The sequence below is a fragment of the Gracilinanus agilis genome, chromosome 1 (genome assembly GCF_016433145.1).
Source record: "Gracilinanus agilis isolate LMUSP501 chromosome 1, AgileGrace, whole genome shotgun sequence".
Classification (NCBI taxonomy): domain Eukaryota; kingdom Metazoa; phylum Chordata; class Mammalia; order Didelphimorphia; family Didelphidae; genus Gracilinanus; species Gracilinanus agilis.
Genome location: NC_058130.1, coordinates 10,020,197 through 10,036,625, shown reverse-complemented (window position 1 = coordinate 10,036,625; position 16,429 = coordinate 10,020,197). Strand labels below are relative to the sequence as shown.

The window sequence follows — 16,429 nt, the reverse complement described above, 5'->3', positions numbered from 1 at the left end:
AAAATGTTAACTAGTGGTTTGTTGATTTTTTTTTTTAAAAAAACAGCTCATGGTTTTATTGTTTTTATCATCTTTTTAATCAGTTTCTCCTAATTTTTGAGATAACTTTTTTTTTGCGGGGGAGGGGGTGTTAATTTCTTTTCTAGTTATTTTCATTACCTGGTCAGTTCATTTAATCCTCTTTTTCTATTTCTTTACTTTCTAGTTTCAGAGAAAGAGACTCGGAAGGTTTTCAGAGAGGGAATATTTCCTCCAAGTCGGAATACTTTGGTGGCATCCCTAAATTCTGGTATGTTGTCTCATTGTTACTCTCTTTTACAATTTTTAATTGTTTTCGTGATATGTTCTTGAAATAGACTCATTGTTTAAAGCATTATTACTTAGTTTCCATTTAGTCCTGCATCTTACTTGTATTGTCTGCATTGTTACCTTTTTATTGAATTGAGGTCTGTAAATGATAATACTCTTTCAGCCTCTTTCCATTTATATACAGTGTTTCTGCTCCCTAGAATAGTCACACGTTTTAGGAGATCGTATGTCATGTTGAGAAATAGCTATAGATAAATCGATATAGATACGCACTTACACACACACACACACACACATATTTACTGTTCTCATCCAGATGCCACATCTTTCAAACCTAATTTCTCCAACTATTTAATTGATTTTCCTTTTGCTTATCTTTCTGTTCAATTTATTTAGTTCTGAAAGAGGAGCTTTAGGCTCTTGCAGTTAGATTATTACCTAAATATTTTTTGCAATTCAGTTGTTTTCCCATATGAATGTGGATACTATTCTATCCAATAGTAATAACATTGTTTAATTTCCTTGAAGAGTAGTATAGTTTCCCTGTTTTTCTTGTCATCAATTTTTATTGTTGCCTTATCTAAAATTATGGTTGTAATGTGCTTGCCCTTGTAAATTTTGTCCTAGCCTGTTGTTTTCCTTCTCTTGATTTCTTTCATTTTTAAATGTGTGTCTATTATATATCAGATTGTTTTAGAGTTTGCTTTCTTATCCAATGTGCCATTCTCTTTCATTTTCTTGGTGACTTTAACACATTTACATCTAAGGTTATAATGAACTGTGCTAAGTTCTGGGGATACCTCCCCCCCCCCCAAAAAAAAGATAGTTTCTGCCCTTGGAGGACTTCCAATCTAAAAATGCTGGGTGAGAGGAAGGGCAGCAAAGCCAATGCCGTGACAGGCTTGGAGTCAGTGGAGGTTTGGGTTTGATTTCCAACTCTGAAACTTATATGCTGGGTGATCATGAACATATCAAGTAAGGGCTCTGTGCCTCAGTTCCTTCATCTATAAAATGAAGACAGTAATACCTATAGGACCTGTGGGATGGTTGTGAGATAATGTATATGAAGGATGTTGAAGTTATTTTTCTTTTTTATTTCTTTGGTCTTTAAATCACCTTCATTTCCAAAGGAGTCCTTCCCGCCTTCCCTACCCAGAGCCTTCCCTTGCCAACAAATCAGTTTAAAAGTGAGGAAAAATAGCAGATCGTGAAACCAACCGACATTTCTCCTGAGTCTGACAGTATATGCAGTGTTACTCCCCTGTCATTACTCCCCCTCTACAAGGAATTTGGGAGGAGGAAAGTCTATTTTCTCTTCTTGAGGTGAAACAAGATCGTTTTAGCTTTGAGAAGCTCAGTTTCTTTTATGATGTTGTTCTTTCTCTGACTCCATGTTTGTTGTCCTGAATATTGGTTTTTCCAAGCTGTGCTTACTTCACTATTTATCTAAGTCATGGTTCCCAAACTTTTTTGGCCTACCACCCCCTTTCCAAAAAAAAATAGTACTTATCCCCTTGGAAATTAATTTTTTAAAAATTTTAATAGCAATTAATAGGAAAGATAAATGCACCTGTGGCCATCACCACCCCCCTGGATTGCTGTAGCACCCACCAGGGGGTGGTGGCACCCACTTTGGGAATCACTGATCCAAGCCTTTCCCATTCTTTCCCATGATTCATATAATTCTGTTCAGAGAATCCTTTTTCATTCTTTCATTGTTTTCTAGCATGGTTGGAACAATTGTTGACTGTCCCCCAAAGTATATTGATATACCTGGCTTTCCACAACCCTTCTAGTGTGGATTATTTCCATCTTTGGTCATCTTTGCCAACTTGCTGGGTGGGAAGTGGGATTTCAGAGTTGCTGCCCTTTGCATTTCTCTTTCTGTTAGTAATTTGAATCAATGTTTCATGTGGTTATTAATAGACTGCAATGCTTGTTTTGCAAACCTTATCATCCGTCCATTGGTGTTGGCTCTTTGCCTTTCATAGTCCCAAGTTCATTATGTATCTTGGATAGCAGCTCCTCATCAGAGACATCTGATGTGCATACACAACCCCGCCCCATTAACAGATACCCTTCTTAGTTGCATTGATTTTGTTACTGCAAATTTCAATTTCTTGTGGTTGGATTAAGATTATTTTCTCTTTCATAATCCTTTATTATCCTTTTTTGGTCAAGAGCTCTTCCCCACCATCATAGCTGTGAAAGGCAATTGATGCAGTTCCCCTTCTTCCATCATGTGACTCTTTAGTTTTCGGGCCACATTACTGACTCATTTTCCCAAATATTTTCTCATCAAATAGTGAGTGCTTCCCTCAGCATTTATATTCTCTAGTTTATTGAACATTCAGTTGGTTATTAAGCTCTACTCACCCTGATTCTTCCTCATTTAAGCCTTTCTTTTAGTCAACCTCATTTTTTTAATCCGCACCAAAGAATTTTGATGATTCAAAATCAGGGAGTATCATTTCTCCCTTCATTCTTCCTCTTTTAGGATTTCCCCTTGAATTCTTGACCTTTTGATTCTTGAAATGGCAGAATATTCTTTCTGTCCAATTCTCTTGGTGGTTTGATTATCATTAAATATATAATATCATTAAAAATATAGTATCATTAATTAAATAAAATGGGGGGGGTGAGAGTATTATCATGAAAAAAAAAAAGTCTGCATGAATCAGCCATGGGGACACAGCCAGGTGCTGCAATGAATAGAGTGTCAGGAGGACCTGAGACATTCAGGAGAACTTTCCCAGGGTCACACAACTAGGATATGTCAGAGATTGGACCTGAGCCCAGCTTTGTGGCTGGCTCACCACCCACTGCTTCTCTAATGGGGGAGGGTGGGAGCTATTTTGTCCCTGATCCTTTCCTGAGGCTGTGAATTGTTTCAAATTATTTGCTGTTTCTGTGGGGCCTTCTAAGATAGCCATCATATCAGCAAAGAACAGTTTTACCTGCCTGTGTCTATTTCTTTAATCTTTCTTTTATCTTAATTTCTATTGTTGGCATTTCTCAAACTATATCAAATAATAGCAAGGAGAAAGAGATATACATGCTTCAAGTATTTATTGAGGAAACTTCTAGTGTTTCCCATTGTGAATAACTCTAGCTTTTAATTTCTGATTCTTAGCTTTTATCCTATTAAAAATGATAAAATATATAGCTATGGTTTTTGAGGGGATTCTAGCACAGGTAAGAACCTGTACTTTGTCGAAGGCGTTTTCTGCACCCAGTGATAGGATTAGGTGTCTTTCTGTTAGTTTGCCAATTCTAAAGCATTAGGGCACTGTCTGCTGGGAAACGATGCCGCTGCCAATTCTCTCTCTTGGCTCTGACTCATTTTGCTCTCCTTAGTGACCATGACGACTATTTCTTCACCCTCATTTTTTGGGAAATGAAATCTCTGAATCTGAAGTTTCGTCTCTCCCCTTTGCTAATTGTTGGAAGTGGGAGCAGAGAAGATAGCTCTTGGCTGTGTGTGACTTTAATGTGGATAGATGGAGGGAAGGATGGATGAAAAGACTGGACAGATGATGGGAAAGGGCTGCTATCTATGTACTGGGTAACATGGGCTAGGAATGGCTCTGAAACAAAGGCTGTGTTCAATTCTTCCTTGGGAGAACCTCTGAACAGCTCCATGAAGAACTTTGCTTCCATTATCTTTTCACCTGAGGGACAGAGGGGAAGACCCAGGCCAGCTCTGGCCCTCAGACAGGACGTGTTCAGTCAGGTGTTTTTGCCCATCACAGTCAGTAGAATTTGGATCCAGCTTTTAAGTCTACACACGCTTCTGTTTGTGGCTGCCAGGAGACACGGACAGGACGAGACTCGGAAGACGTGAGCTTGGCCCATCCCCCGGGTGAGCATTATCATTTGGCCCTTCTCATTCCCTCACGGTGAAGGCCAATGGCAATGCTTCCTCAGGGTGTGCTGCCAGTGTGCCCATCTGGAGCTCTGCGCCTCCCTAGGAAGGACCTTGGTGGGGTGCGCAGAAAATAAGCCAGACCTCAAGGTAATTTGTGGGGGAGGATCCCAGCCTCCCTGGACGATCTTTGAGGAGAAGTGGGTTCTTGAGTGGAGTCTTGGAGGGACCTGGAGATTGGGAGGGCATTCCAGGAGTGGGGTGTAGCCAGAGCAAAGACACGGTGATGGGAGATGGACCGTGACCTAGGAAGAGCTGGGAGAAAGCCAGTCTGGCTCCCCTGCACACTGTGTGAAGGAAGCACTAAAGTGGGAGAGGGAGGTCGGGACCAGGGATTTGACATGCCAAAAGAAGCAAACCCGGACTCCGTAGGAAGCCAGAGTTGATTAAGTGGGGGGCTGGCCCGGTCCTAGGTGCACTTTAGGGAAATCACTCTGGCTTTGGGGTGGTGCTGTAGGGGAGGCCCCAATGTGGTCGATGCCGGCCTGAGGAGCGGCCTCCGTCCCAGCTGGGCAGCCCGAGCGAGGTGGTCAGGCCCGTGTGCTCAGCCCTGTGTGAGGTGGGGAGACTCAGACTCCAAAAACTGCAATCAATGAAAGAAAGTGACTTGGGCCCCGCGTGGAGGCCGGATGGAGGGTTTGAGGCAGGAAGCCCGCCGGGATTTCACTCTTGATGGTCCGGAGTGCCGAGGGGGCAGGGAGGACACCCCCAGACAGGCGCCCTCTCCACAGCTGGCTGGGCCTCCCCGCCGAGCCCTCGGGCCAGACTGTGGCCGCGGCGTTCTGAGGGGCTCCGCCGGGCTTGTGTCTTCCAGGACAGGAGTCTGAGTGCGCCGCTCCGGGCAGGGATGTCTCTGCTCCTCCGAGCGCCCGGCACGCGCTGGGGCCTCTCCCCCAGGGCCGGGCTGCTGCTCGGGCTGGGCCGGCGGGCCAGGTCTGGGGATGAGAAGAGAGACTCGTACAGCTACGTCATCGTCGGGGCGGGCTCCGCCGGCTGCGTCCTGAGCAACCGGCTGTCGGAGGACCGGGAGGCGTCGGTGCTGGTGCTGGAGGCGGGGCCCAAGGACGTGTGGCTGGGCAGCAAGCGGCTCATGTGGAAGATCCACATGCCGGCCGCGCTCGTGTCCAACCTGTGCAACGACAAGTACAACTGGTACTACCACACCACGCCGCAGCGGCACCTCAACAACCGCGTGCTCTACTGGCCGCGCGGCCGCGTCTGGGGCGGCTCGTCGTCCCTCAACGCCATGGTCTACATCCGCGGCCACGCCCACGACTACGAGCGCTGGCAGCGCGAGGGCGCCACCGGCTGGGACTACGAGCACTGCCTGCCCTACTTCCGCAAGGCGCAGGCGCACGAGCTGGGCCCCGACCGCTACCGCGGCGGTGACGGCCCCCTGCACGTGTCCAGGGGCAAGAGCGACCACCCGCTGCACCACGCCTTCCTGCGGGCGGCCCAGCAGGCCGGCTACCCCTTCACCGAGGACATGAACGGCTTCCAGCAGGAGGGCTTCGGCTGGATGGACATGACCATCTACAGAGGTAACGGGCGGCGCCTCCGGCCAGGGGTGCCCCTAACGGGAGCCCACGTTGGCCGGACTCCTGGGTCCGTGTCTGGCGGAGGTGGGGGGGGCACGTGCCGGTTTATGGACGGGTAAACGGAGGGGCCAAGAGGAGAACAGCAGGTGGTTTTCCCCTTCATAAAAATAGGACCCATTTTGGCACCCAGTCCGGCTTCCTAGAAACGGAGAATAAATTGAGGGGGAACTCCGAAAGGGGGAATAAAAGCAAAAAGAGGCCGCCAGCCCCCTCCTCAGGTGGTGCAGGAGCAGAGGGGGGAGTGATGGCCATCGACTGACTGCCCACATCCCTTTACCAGGCGGCCCATCGCCCTCTCTAGGCCTGTTTCCCTCCGGCCCTGAGACTGGCGGTTTGGCGCTGACCCCCGTGACCACCAGGCCCACCTAAGGGCATCTCCCAGCTAGCATGGGAAAGCCTTGAACCAGCCTGACGTAGGGGACCGAATCCTGGCCGTCTCCCCTTCCTGGGGACCCTTTGGGTGCTTCAGGATTAAAAACCTTCCAAAAGGCAGGCTCAGCGGGGGGCAGATGCTCCGGGTGAGGGACTAGGACCAGAATGCTCAGTCGTTGTCATGGCCTGGGCCCCCTGGGATCCGTGGCCACAGAAAGCCCAAAAGAGGGACTTTCTCCATCAAAGCAAAGATAGTAACCGGCATCCAGAGCCCTTTAACCTTTACAAGTACAGAGAGAGTTTGTTCAGAGATTGCTCTTCCCATTTTACAGAGGGGAAAGCTAAGGTCTGAGAAGGGAAGTGCTTGGCAGGCGGCCTTTCCCTATGGCAGGAACTGAACCCAGGTTTTCCTCTCTCCGTATTCAGCCAGCTCTGCCCCTCTTCTTATCTCAGTTCCCATCACTGCCTGGGAAATGGACTTTTAGTTGGCTTGAGGACTTGGGAGCGGGAATTCCTTCTGGCAGTGACTTAGTCAGGGCCCAGATTGGAGCCAGAGGGAGGGTCCCATCACCCTCCACAGAGGGGCCATCATGTCCACCCTTTGAGTTGGGCGGTGCAGAACTGAGCCTGGGCGTCCCAGGAAGGTCCCTTCGGTTCATGCAGGCCGCTCTGCTCTCTCCCCAGGTCAGAGGTGGAGCGCCTCCATGGCTTACCTCCATCCCGCCCTCCCCCGACCCAATTTGAAGGCAGAATCGGAAACCCTTGTGACCAGAATTCTGTTTAACGGGACCAGAGCTGTCGGCGTGGAATATGTGAAGGGTAGCGAGAAGAGGAAGGTCAGTATGTCCGTCCGCGTCCCCGAGAGCTCCTGGCCGGGTTGTTGGCAGGGACGGAGCAGGCAGGAGGGGGCCGGGATACTCACTCACCCTCAGCCCGGCCTTCGGCCTAAGGCCAGGAGCTTGGGGAAGCCGGGAGTGGGCTCCCCATCCCTGTGGGTGTTCACGCAAAGGCTAGATCTCGGCCACTTGTGACACGTGCTGCAGATGGCCCCCGACTCCCCTTCCCACATCAGAGATGCTGCTCCTGCCCTTTGCTGGGGATCCAAAGGCAAAGATGAGGAAGGCCAGGGTGGGAGAATGTTTTTGAGATCGTGTGCCCAAAGTGCAACTTCAGGCTGCCTGTGAGCCCCCGCATTGCCCCAGATAGCAGAGGGAGAAAGTGCCCACATGGGGTGGCTGGCCAGAGGGGTATCCTCAGGTGCTGTAGAGCCCCCTCCGTGCCACCTGGCCCCCGTGCCACGGCTTTGCCAACACGACCCCCAGCTCAAGCCAGGAGGCTTACATTCTGTCAGGGGGGCATGGTGGATCCAGAGGGAGAGCCGGCACCTCCAAGAAGTGGGGGGATCAGGGCAAGATGGCGGCTCCGCTAGGCCTTCAAGGAGATGAGAAGGGCTGGTGGAGTCAGAGGACAGAAGGCCGGTTTGCCTGGAGCTTAAGAGAATAGGACTCAGATGGGTCAGAGACTGTATTTCACCCAGTAGGCAGTGGGGTCCCCTGAACGTTTTTAAGGGTCCAGGAGGGAAGGTCTGGAGGACGGAGGGGGAAAGACCAAGGAGGCGGCTGTGGGAAGAGTCCAGGTACGAGGCGGCGAGGCCCCTGCACCACACGGTTGGCTGTGGTCAAGAAAAGACGGCAGAGAGGGCTGCAGACATGGGCTTGAGAGGCCCCCCAGCACTGGTTGGAAAGGAAGAGGGAAGGCCAGGGAGAAAGTCAAGGACGATGCCAGGGTTACAAGCCTGAATGGCTTGAAGGAGACTTTGGGGAAGAGGAGGGAACCGTCGTCTTCATGATGTAAAAATACTAAAGACATGAGAATTCTGAGATAATACTGTGGCCACTGATTTAATGTTACAGCTCAAGTTCAATCGCTTTGTTTACAAAGAGGTGGGAAGAGTGAAGGTAGAGAAATGTCCAAGTGGGTGAAGGAGAAATCTAGCCCGTCACCCTGATGTTGCTCCAGTCCCAGCTCAAGCCAGGCAGGGCACGTCAATCCTCAGCCAGAGCACCTGGTGGTGAATTCCACCCACTGGGCCTCCTCCAGGAAGGGGAGGCCCCTCCGGAACAAATCTCTCCAGAAGCCAGGAAAGGAGGGTCAGCTTTTCGCTCACCCAAGCAAGCTCCAAAGGAGAAGATCCAGGAGCATCTTAAAGCGGTCCAAGAGCCAGAGACCCGGGTCCAAGTCGTAGCTACAAGCCGCAGTCCCAGTCCAAGACCCTCCAAGCCCAGACTCGGGCCGAAGACCTCCTGGACCAGAAGTTCAGGACTTTTAGAGTCCTTTTCCCACGTGCCTTCCTGTCCCTTCACTTTACAGGAGCCAATTACAGTCTTTCAGTTTGCTTGATTAGTTTAAAAACGGGCTGGGGGGGGGAGCGAATCCTGTCTTCACACGGAGCAGGTTGGGTTTGAGAGCCACGAAGACACTCGCGTGGAGACGTCCGTCGGACTGTCGTCGGGAGGGGGTGAGCTGGATGTGGAGATTCTGGAGTTGGTCATCTTCTCCGAGCTGATGGCACGAATCCCCCAAGTAGAGAACGTTGTATTTAGTGCCCTTAGAGCGGCTCTCCAGTTTGTCCGAGGACTTCGGGCCTCTCGTGCCCCTGCGGCAGCTGCCTCGTCTAGCTTTCTGGCATCTTCAGATGGAATCGGCCATAGATGACCAGCGGTCAGCGGGTCTGGACCAAGAGCAGAGCCTTGTAGCCCATGTCAGTCGTGAAAGGATTATAATTAGGGTTCTGACTCCAATCCTATGGCGTCTATAATAATGATATTATAGCTTAAGTCAAAACGACTTTTAGCAGCTTTTATTTACAATGAGGTGGAAAGAGCGCAAAGAGGAAATGTAGATAAAGAGGCAGATTCTTAACAAGCATCCCAGACTGTGGCGGCCTCTTTTTAGAGCCCTTTTTCCACATCGCCTCCTGTCTTCCCCTCATCACAGAAGCCAGTTGCAGCCTTTCAGTTTGCCTAGCACTGCCCAAGGGGGGCAGTGCTGGTGGCCTTTGGGGGGCTGAACTAGGAGGTGACTTGTGAGCTCGCTGACCTCGAGGCTAAGTGAGGCACTTTACCTTCTTGATTTGATGAGCTAAAAATAGACGAGGGGAGAGTTAATCCATCTTCACATAGAGATGTCCTCGCAGCCAGCCAGCTCCAGGGCACCTTCCTGGCCTCTAATTCCGGCTCCTCCATAAAATGCTGTGGGAAGAGCCTCCAGCCTAGGAAGCCTGTCCAGAGAGCCTGAGGATGGATGGTGTGACGCTGGTGAGGCCACGCCGGCTCCTGGGGGTCCATTTTCCCTTGTGGAGGGCCAGAGATCGTGCCTTAACAATCTGCTCAGACACGTCTGCACCATCTTGTCTGGTTCTTTGGTCCGGAGAATCGGCCGTATTCACTTTCTCTGTCCTGGTCTGGAAGCTCCTTGCGGGCCGGGCCCTTCTCTTCTTCAGGGCTGCCAGGGGTTTGCTGACCGCTTCCCAAATGGTCGTGGAGGGGCTTGGAATGTTTGTTGGCCTCTAATCACGTCGTGACTTTCCAGGTTTACGCTAGCAAAGAGGTGATTCTGAGCGGAGGCGCCATCAACTCACCGCAGCTGCTTATGCTGTCCGGAATTGGCAATGCCGACGAACTCAAGAAGCTCGGGATCCCCGTCGTCTGCCATCTCCCCGGTACGTTTGCTCTCGGCTGTCGGGGCCCGCCGAGCCGTTTTGTCTCGTAAGTGTTCCGCTTGGTCTGGAGAGCCCCCAGGAGTAATGAGGGGAATTCCAGAATGGAGGACTCGAGCTTATTATCCAGAAAAACGTCCCATCGATTAAAGCCACCCCTTAGCAGGATGGGGCTGCCTCTGGACGGGGAGCCACTCCTTAGATGTCCACTAGCCAGAGCTGGACAACCACCCATTGGGTGTGAGGTAGAGGGGAGGCTTGAGCGGCGCCATGCTGGACGCCACGGCTTCCTGGTTCTTGGCGATGGTGATTGGCTACAGGACCTGAGCCTCCTCTTGGCCCCCACAAGCAGGAAGCATTGACCTGGAGAGAGCGAGCCTCACTGGGCTGGTCCATGAAGACGGCTCGCCTCCCTTTGCCTTTGGGTCTCCTGCATGTGCACTTAATACGAGCTTTGTGTAAACCCGTAGTGAGCACCGACTGTGTCCCAAGCCAGGACTAGAATCCGAGACAGACACTTCCCCAACCTCAATTCAGTCTAACAAGCATTTCCTAAGCATCTCCTGATGGCGGGCTCTGGAGATACAAAAGCAAAAACAGTCCCTCCCTCCCCTCCACAAGCTTCCAGAATATCCCTGAGCACCCAAGTCCAGAGAAAGGACCTCCCCAGGCTGTGGAAATTGAATGACGATGATTGAAAAGAAATCTTGGCTTTGTATTGAAGTGCGAACCCTCAAAGTAATTCCTGCTGCCCTCATTCCATTTTTTTTATGGATTAGTTTAGACTATTGGGGGGGGGCTTCTAATTTTATTTTTTAGAAAAATTTTCCATGGTTACGTGACTCATGTTCTTATTTTCCCTTTCACCACCCCCCCCCCATAGCCGATGTGCATTTCAACTGTATTTTTTTGTTTTTTATAATTTAAATATTTTTTTTTTAGAAAAAAATTTTCCATGCTTACATGATTCCTATTTTTACTTTCCCCTTCACCCCCCCTTTAACTCCCCCACCAATATCCAATGCGCATTTCCACTGTTTTGTTTTGTTTTGTTTTGTTTTTTTAACCCTTAACTTCTGTGTATTGGCTCCTTGGTGGAAGAGTGGTAAGGGTGGGCGATGGGGGTCACCCAGCTGGGAAGTGTCTGAGGCTGGATTGGAACCCAGGACCTCCCGTCTCTAGGCCTGACTCTCCATCCACTGAGCTACATTTCTCTATTACTGATAGTTGCATTAGTGTGATTGTTTCAAGTCCGCATCAACCCATGTGTTCAAGCAGTTGTTTTTCTTCTGTGTTTCTCATTCCACAGTTCTTCCTCTGGATGTGGATAGTTTTCTTTCTCATAAGTCCCTCAGGATTGTCCTGGATCCTTATGTTGCTGCTAGTAGAGAAGTCAGTTACATTGGATTGTGCTACAATGTATCCATCTGTGTACAATGTTCTCCTGGTTCTGCTCCTTTCAGTCTGCATCACTTCCTGGAGGTCTTTCCAGTTCACATGGAATTCCTCCAGTTCATTATTCCTTTGAGCACAATAGTATTCCATCACCAACAGATACCACAACTTGTTCAGCCATTCCCCAATCGAAGGGCATATCCTAGTTTTCCAGTTTTTTGCCACCACAAAGAGCACAGCTATGAATATTTTGGTACAAGTCTTTTTCCTTATAATCTCTTTGGGGTACAAACCCAATAATGGTATGGCTGGATCAAAGAGCAGGCAGTCTTTTAAAGCCCTTTAAGCATAGTTCCAAGTTGCCATCCAGAATGGTTGGATCAATTCACAATGCCACCAGCAATGCATTAATGTCCCAATTTGGCCACATCCCCTCCAACATTCCTTATTCTCCCCTGTTGTCATTTTAGCCCATCTGCTAGGTGTGAGGTGATACCTCAGAGTTGTTTTGATTTGCATTTCTCTAATTATTAGAGATTTAGAACACTTTCTCATGTGCTTTACTTTTGATTGCTTTATCTGAAAATTGCCTAGTCATGTCTCTTGCCCATTTATCATTTGGGGAACCTCATTCCATTTTTTTTACTATGTTTGGCCTAAAGTGTTTCAGTTGACAGGCTTCCATTCGCTTGCACAGGAGTAAAACTAAAATTCTGTTCAGCGCCTGTTTGCCTTTATGATGTTGATGGTCCAAGGGAGACATCAGGCCTGGCCAGGTCATGGGGCGCCTCTCATCCCTCATGTGTAAGCCCAGGAGGTCCTGAAATTGCAGAATTTGATTGAAAGAGAGCCCAGCGGCCGTCTGTTTTGCCCCATAAATCAGGATCAGGAGTTCCCCGCTGTACACGGCCCACCTGCTCAGGTTCATCTGCCACAACTTGGTGCCCTTTGTGCTTGGCCGTGGGGTGACTCTGCCACTGGCCTCGGCCAAGTCCAAATCTCGGGCCATTTGGTTCTCATCCCCCAGGTAGGGGCTTCCTGTTAGGCAACGGCTGCTCCCTCGAGTGGAAGCTGGACAGCCTTTCAGAAAGAATCAGGAGCTTCGCTTTGGCTTTGAAAAATGTCTTCTGTTTTCTAAGGAGACTTCAGCCAGGTTTTCCCTTCTAAATCGAGGCCCAGATTGCCTGAGGTGGAAGAAGCAGGCCCTGGGGTGGGGCCCGGCCATCGCTGTCCTCCCCGCCTCCGCAGAACGCCTCACTCACTCCCTACACTCTGGCCCTCCTAACGCTTCTCCTCCTGTCTCTGCCCCAGGGGTGGGCCAGAACCTGCAGGACCACTTGGAGATGTACATCCAGCAGGAGTGCACACAGCCCATCACGCTGCACTCGGCCCAGAAGCCCATTCGGAAGATGAGCATCGGCCTCGAGTGGCTGTGGGGGTTTTCAGGTGGGCTCAGAGGGGGAGGTGGGGTTGTTGGGGGGAGGGAGCCCAGCTGCAGCCATTCAGGGCTCCCTTCACTTCATTAGGCAGCAGGACGAGCCAGAGAGAGCCCGGGGAGGCCCGAGCAGCAGCCTCAGACTCTGGCTTCGGCATGTGGCCTCAGTTTCCTCTGATGCAAAGTGGGCACTTTCATAATGGCCCTACCCCGAGGCACAGGTGGGAGGACAAAATGGGGCTGAGGTCAAGCTCTTCAGCGCTCTGGGCATCCTGGTTCTCCTGGTGCCCAAGGCAGAGGGGTCACCTCTCTGCACATGTCCAAGGCGGTGCCGTCAGAGGGCCTCCATTTCCCAGCTTAGCTGAGGATCCGGAACTCTGGGACGTTGTCTGGGGGGGGGGGAGGCCCAAGAGGGCAGCCCTTCCTGCAAGGAGGCCACCATGGCCCAAGAAGGTCATGAGGCTGGTGAGGCCCCCCCAGCTCCCGCCCCACACAACACCGTCTTTTACTCCTGCTCAGGGGAAGGTGCTACAGCCCACCTGGAGACGGGCGGCTTCATCCGCAGCCGGCCGGGGGTCCTGCACCCCGACATCCAGTTCCACTTCCTGCCTTCTCAAGTGATTGACCACGGGCGCGTCCCCACCCAGCAGGAGGCTTACCAGGTGGGCACTGCCAGGCCTCCCCTCCAGGCCGTCTGGGCACAGATGGGTACTGCGAGCCCTGGTGGGGGGAGCCCGAGGGCGGGTCTGCGTGTCGTGTCTAACTCGGGGCTCCTCCAGGTGTCCCTCCGCCCGGGCAGCGCCTGCCATGTTGTAGGAGATCCTGCGGGAGGGCCTTGCCCAGGCCTCGGAGCTCTTGGCCAGCCACTAGACGTGGTCGGGGGTGCCCGGATAGAGGCGGGGGAGGGGGGCCTCTCTGGGCTCCTCCTTAATCCTCGCCTTCCGCTTAGCTTGGAGCGGAGGAGCCGCAGGACTCGCCCAGGGTCACCCCGCCAGGAAGGGTCAGAGATTGAACCCAGGTTCTCCCGAGGACAGGCCCTGCCGCCTATTTCCACGGCCCCCCCCCCCCGAAACTTGGCCATTCACTTCATTGTTTAGAAGCAGTTCTGAGAAGGGGCAGCCAAAGAGGGCTCCGAGCCGGGAGGGACCTCCAGGGAGCGCGCGGGGAGGGGAGGGGCCGCGGCCTGCCCAGAGCTGCCTTCCCCGACCCCAGCCGAGGGGCCTCACGCGGGCTCTGCATTTGCCCCTGCCCAGGTGCACGTGGGGACCATGCGGAGCCAGAGCACGGGCTGGCTGAAGCTGAGAAGCGCCAACCCCCGGGAGCACCCCATCATTGAGCCCAACTACATGTCCACAGGTACCGGCCGGGGCTCCGCCTTCGTGGGCGTGGCCTGCACAGCCCCGCCTTCTCCAGGGCCGCTATCCCAGGAGTCTCCCTGGAGCCGGGCCTTCCGGACATTCCTGGTGGGAGGCTTTGAGCAGCTTTTCCACGTGACTCCGCCCGGGGTGGGGGGGAGGTGCCCCGGGGGCGGGGTCTCACCCCTCCCCTTTCTCGCTCCTGCGCAGAAGCCGACGTGGAGGAGTTCCGCCAGTCTGTGAAGTTAACGCGAGAGATCTTCGCCCAGAAGGCCCTGGACCCCTTCCGAGGCCGCGAGCTGCAGCCGGGCAGCCACATCAAGTCGGACTACGAGATCGACGGGTTCGTGCGGGCGAAGGCCGACAGCGCCTACCACCCCTCGTGCACGTGCAGGATGGGGCAGCCCACCGACCCCACCTCCGTGGTGGACCCGCAGACCCGAGTGTACGGCTTGGAGGGCCTCCGGGTGGTCGACGCCTCCATCATGCCCAGCGTGGTCAGCGGCAACCTGAACGCGCCCACCATCATGATTGCGGAGAAGGCCGCCGACATGATCCGAGGCCGCCCGCCGCTCCGCGACTCCCACGTCCCCGTCTACCAGCCCAGGAGCCTGGAGACCCAGCGCTGAGCGCCCGGCGGGCCCGGAGGGGGGGCGGCTGGAGGAGAGCCCTGTGGGGAGCCCGAACCGAGTCCCAGAATCCCCTCCGTGTTGCGGGGCCAGCCTGCCGGCCTCCTTCCCCAGCCCAGACTCGCAGAAGGCCCCCCTCGTCATTCAGTCCAGGCCTGTCTTTCTGTTGGAAAAGGTGGTGTTTGGGGAAACAAGGGGGCGGGAAGGCCTGGGGGCGGGGCGGGGCGGGTGGCTTCCCTTCCCTGGGCCTTCTGGGCCCTCCCTTCTCCTCAGACCCTCCTCCCCAGAGAGCTCCCAGCCCGGGCAGCAGCGAGGCCTCTCGGGCCTCAGATGGGCTGCTGGGTCACCGGGGCTGCCCCATCCAGGCTCCTCCTCAGCCTCCAGGAAAGGGATGGCCGCCTTTGTGGACGGGATTGTCCAAAGGCCGGGATCAGAGCCCAGCTTCAAACTCCTTTTACGTGGCCTCCGAGACCCACCTCTGCCCTCCCCAGCCCGGCCTCCAGCTTTCTCTTCCTGTTTCCTCATCTGGAAGAGGCCAATTGGGAGGGCTCTGGGGGCCCGACCTGAGGACTAGCAAGACCGACAGACCTTTGGGAGTGTTTGACTTCCTTCTGAGCCTCCCACTTACTATAAGGAGAGGCGGCAGCCTCGCACTGAAGGCCTCGACTTCCTAAAGACTCCATAAACTTCTGGCCCTGGAAGCCCCCTCCGTGTTGTCTGGCTGGCTCTGGCTCTCTCTGTGTCTCCCTCTCACTGTCTCTTGCTCTCTCCTTCCGTCTGTCTCACTCTCACACACACGAACCGAAGCGCAGGGAGCCCCTCGGCCAGCCCCAGCCTGAGCATCTCCTGGGCTTCTCCCTCCGCTCAGAGCCCTCCAGCGTTGGCTCCGGAGCCGTGACTGCAGCCAGGCCACGTTTGCTCCTTCTCGGGGGAAGGCTGGGCTGGGGGCAGGGAGGAGAGCATCGCGTGGCCCCCCGGAGCAGCCGCAGCCCCCTCCCTCAGCCATCGGGGCACAGAACGCGGCGCGGCTCCCCATAAATTAACTGTCTGAAGGGAGGGACGCGACGCCGGTGACCAAACCGACGGTGAGCGGAAGACGAGCTCTGATGCTCCGTGCCCGAAGCGGCCGGTCTGCTGAGGTTGGGGAAGCCGCCCGCAGGGAGGGCAGCAGCGCCCCAAACCTCGGCTCTCCCGCTGCTCTGCTCTGGTAGGAAACTTCAGTGAAGGGCAGACGGGGCTTTTCTGAGGCCGCTGGGCTACCCGGGGTGGGGGTGGGGGGGGCTTCGTACATAGTGGGCGCTTAAATGCGAGTTGACCGCCTGACGGATCAGCGTCTCTTCCTTTGGGCAACGAAGAAGCTGCCAGTCCAGCCGTGGCAGAGCTCACCCGCGTGGGGCCTTTCCCCCTCCAGCCTCGTTTGTTTTCTCTGGGCCCAGAGCTGGGACTGTCTTGCCTTAAACAATGATTGTAATAAAAAATAATCTGTTGTCTTCGTGCCGCTTTGTGGGTGCCTCGTGATTTCCAGAAGCTTCTTGTCCCGCAGGACGGACGCTCAAGCCGCTGATAAGAAACAGCCCTTGCTTTTGGCCCTGACCTGGCTCAGTGCTTCCAAGGCAGACGGGCAGCAGTGCCAGGCAGGGGGTGAAGTGACTCGCCCAGAGTTACACAGTTAGGAAGTATCTGAAGCCAGATT

The 16,429-nt window shown here is 53.4% G+C and overlaps 1 protein-coding gene across 1 annotated transcript; it reads left to right on the top strand.

Annotated features, from left to right (window-relative positions):
* Positions 1-248: 248 nt before the first annotated feature.
* Positions 249-16,232, top strand: CHDH (choline dehydrogenase). The gene is made up of 8 exons (XM_044681522.1): positions 249-289; positions 5,049-5,775; positions 6,889-7,040; positions 9,796-9,925; positions 12,629-12,763; positions 13,272-13,414; positions 14,006-14,108; positions 14,318-16,232. Exons 2-8 carry the CDS (start codon positions 5,082-5,084, stop codon positions 14,734-14,736), a joined length of 1,776 nt encoding a protein of 591 aa, XP_044537457.1. The 5' UTR covers positions 249-289; positions 5,049-5,081; the 3' UTR covers positions 14,737-16,232.
* Positions 16,233-16,429: the final 197 nt, after the last annotated feature.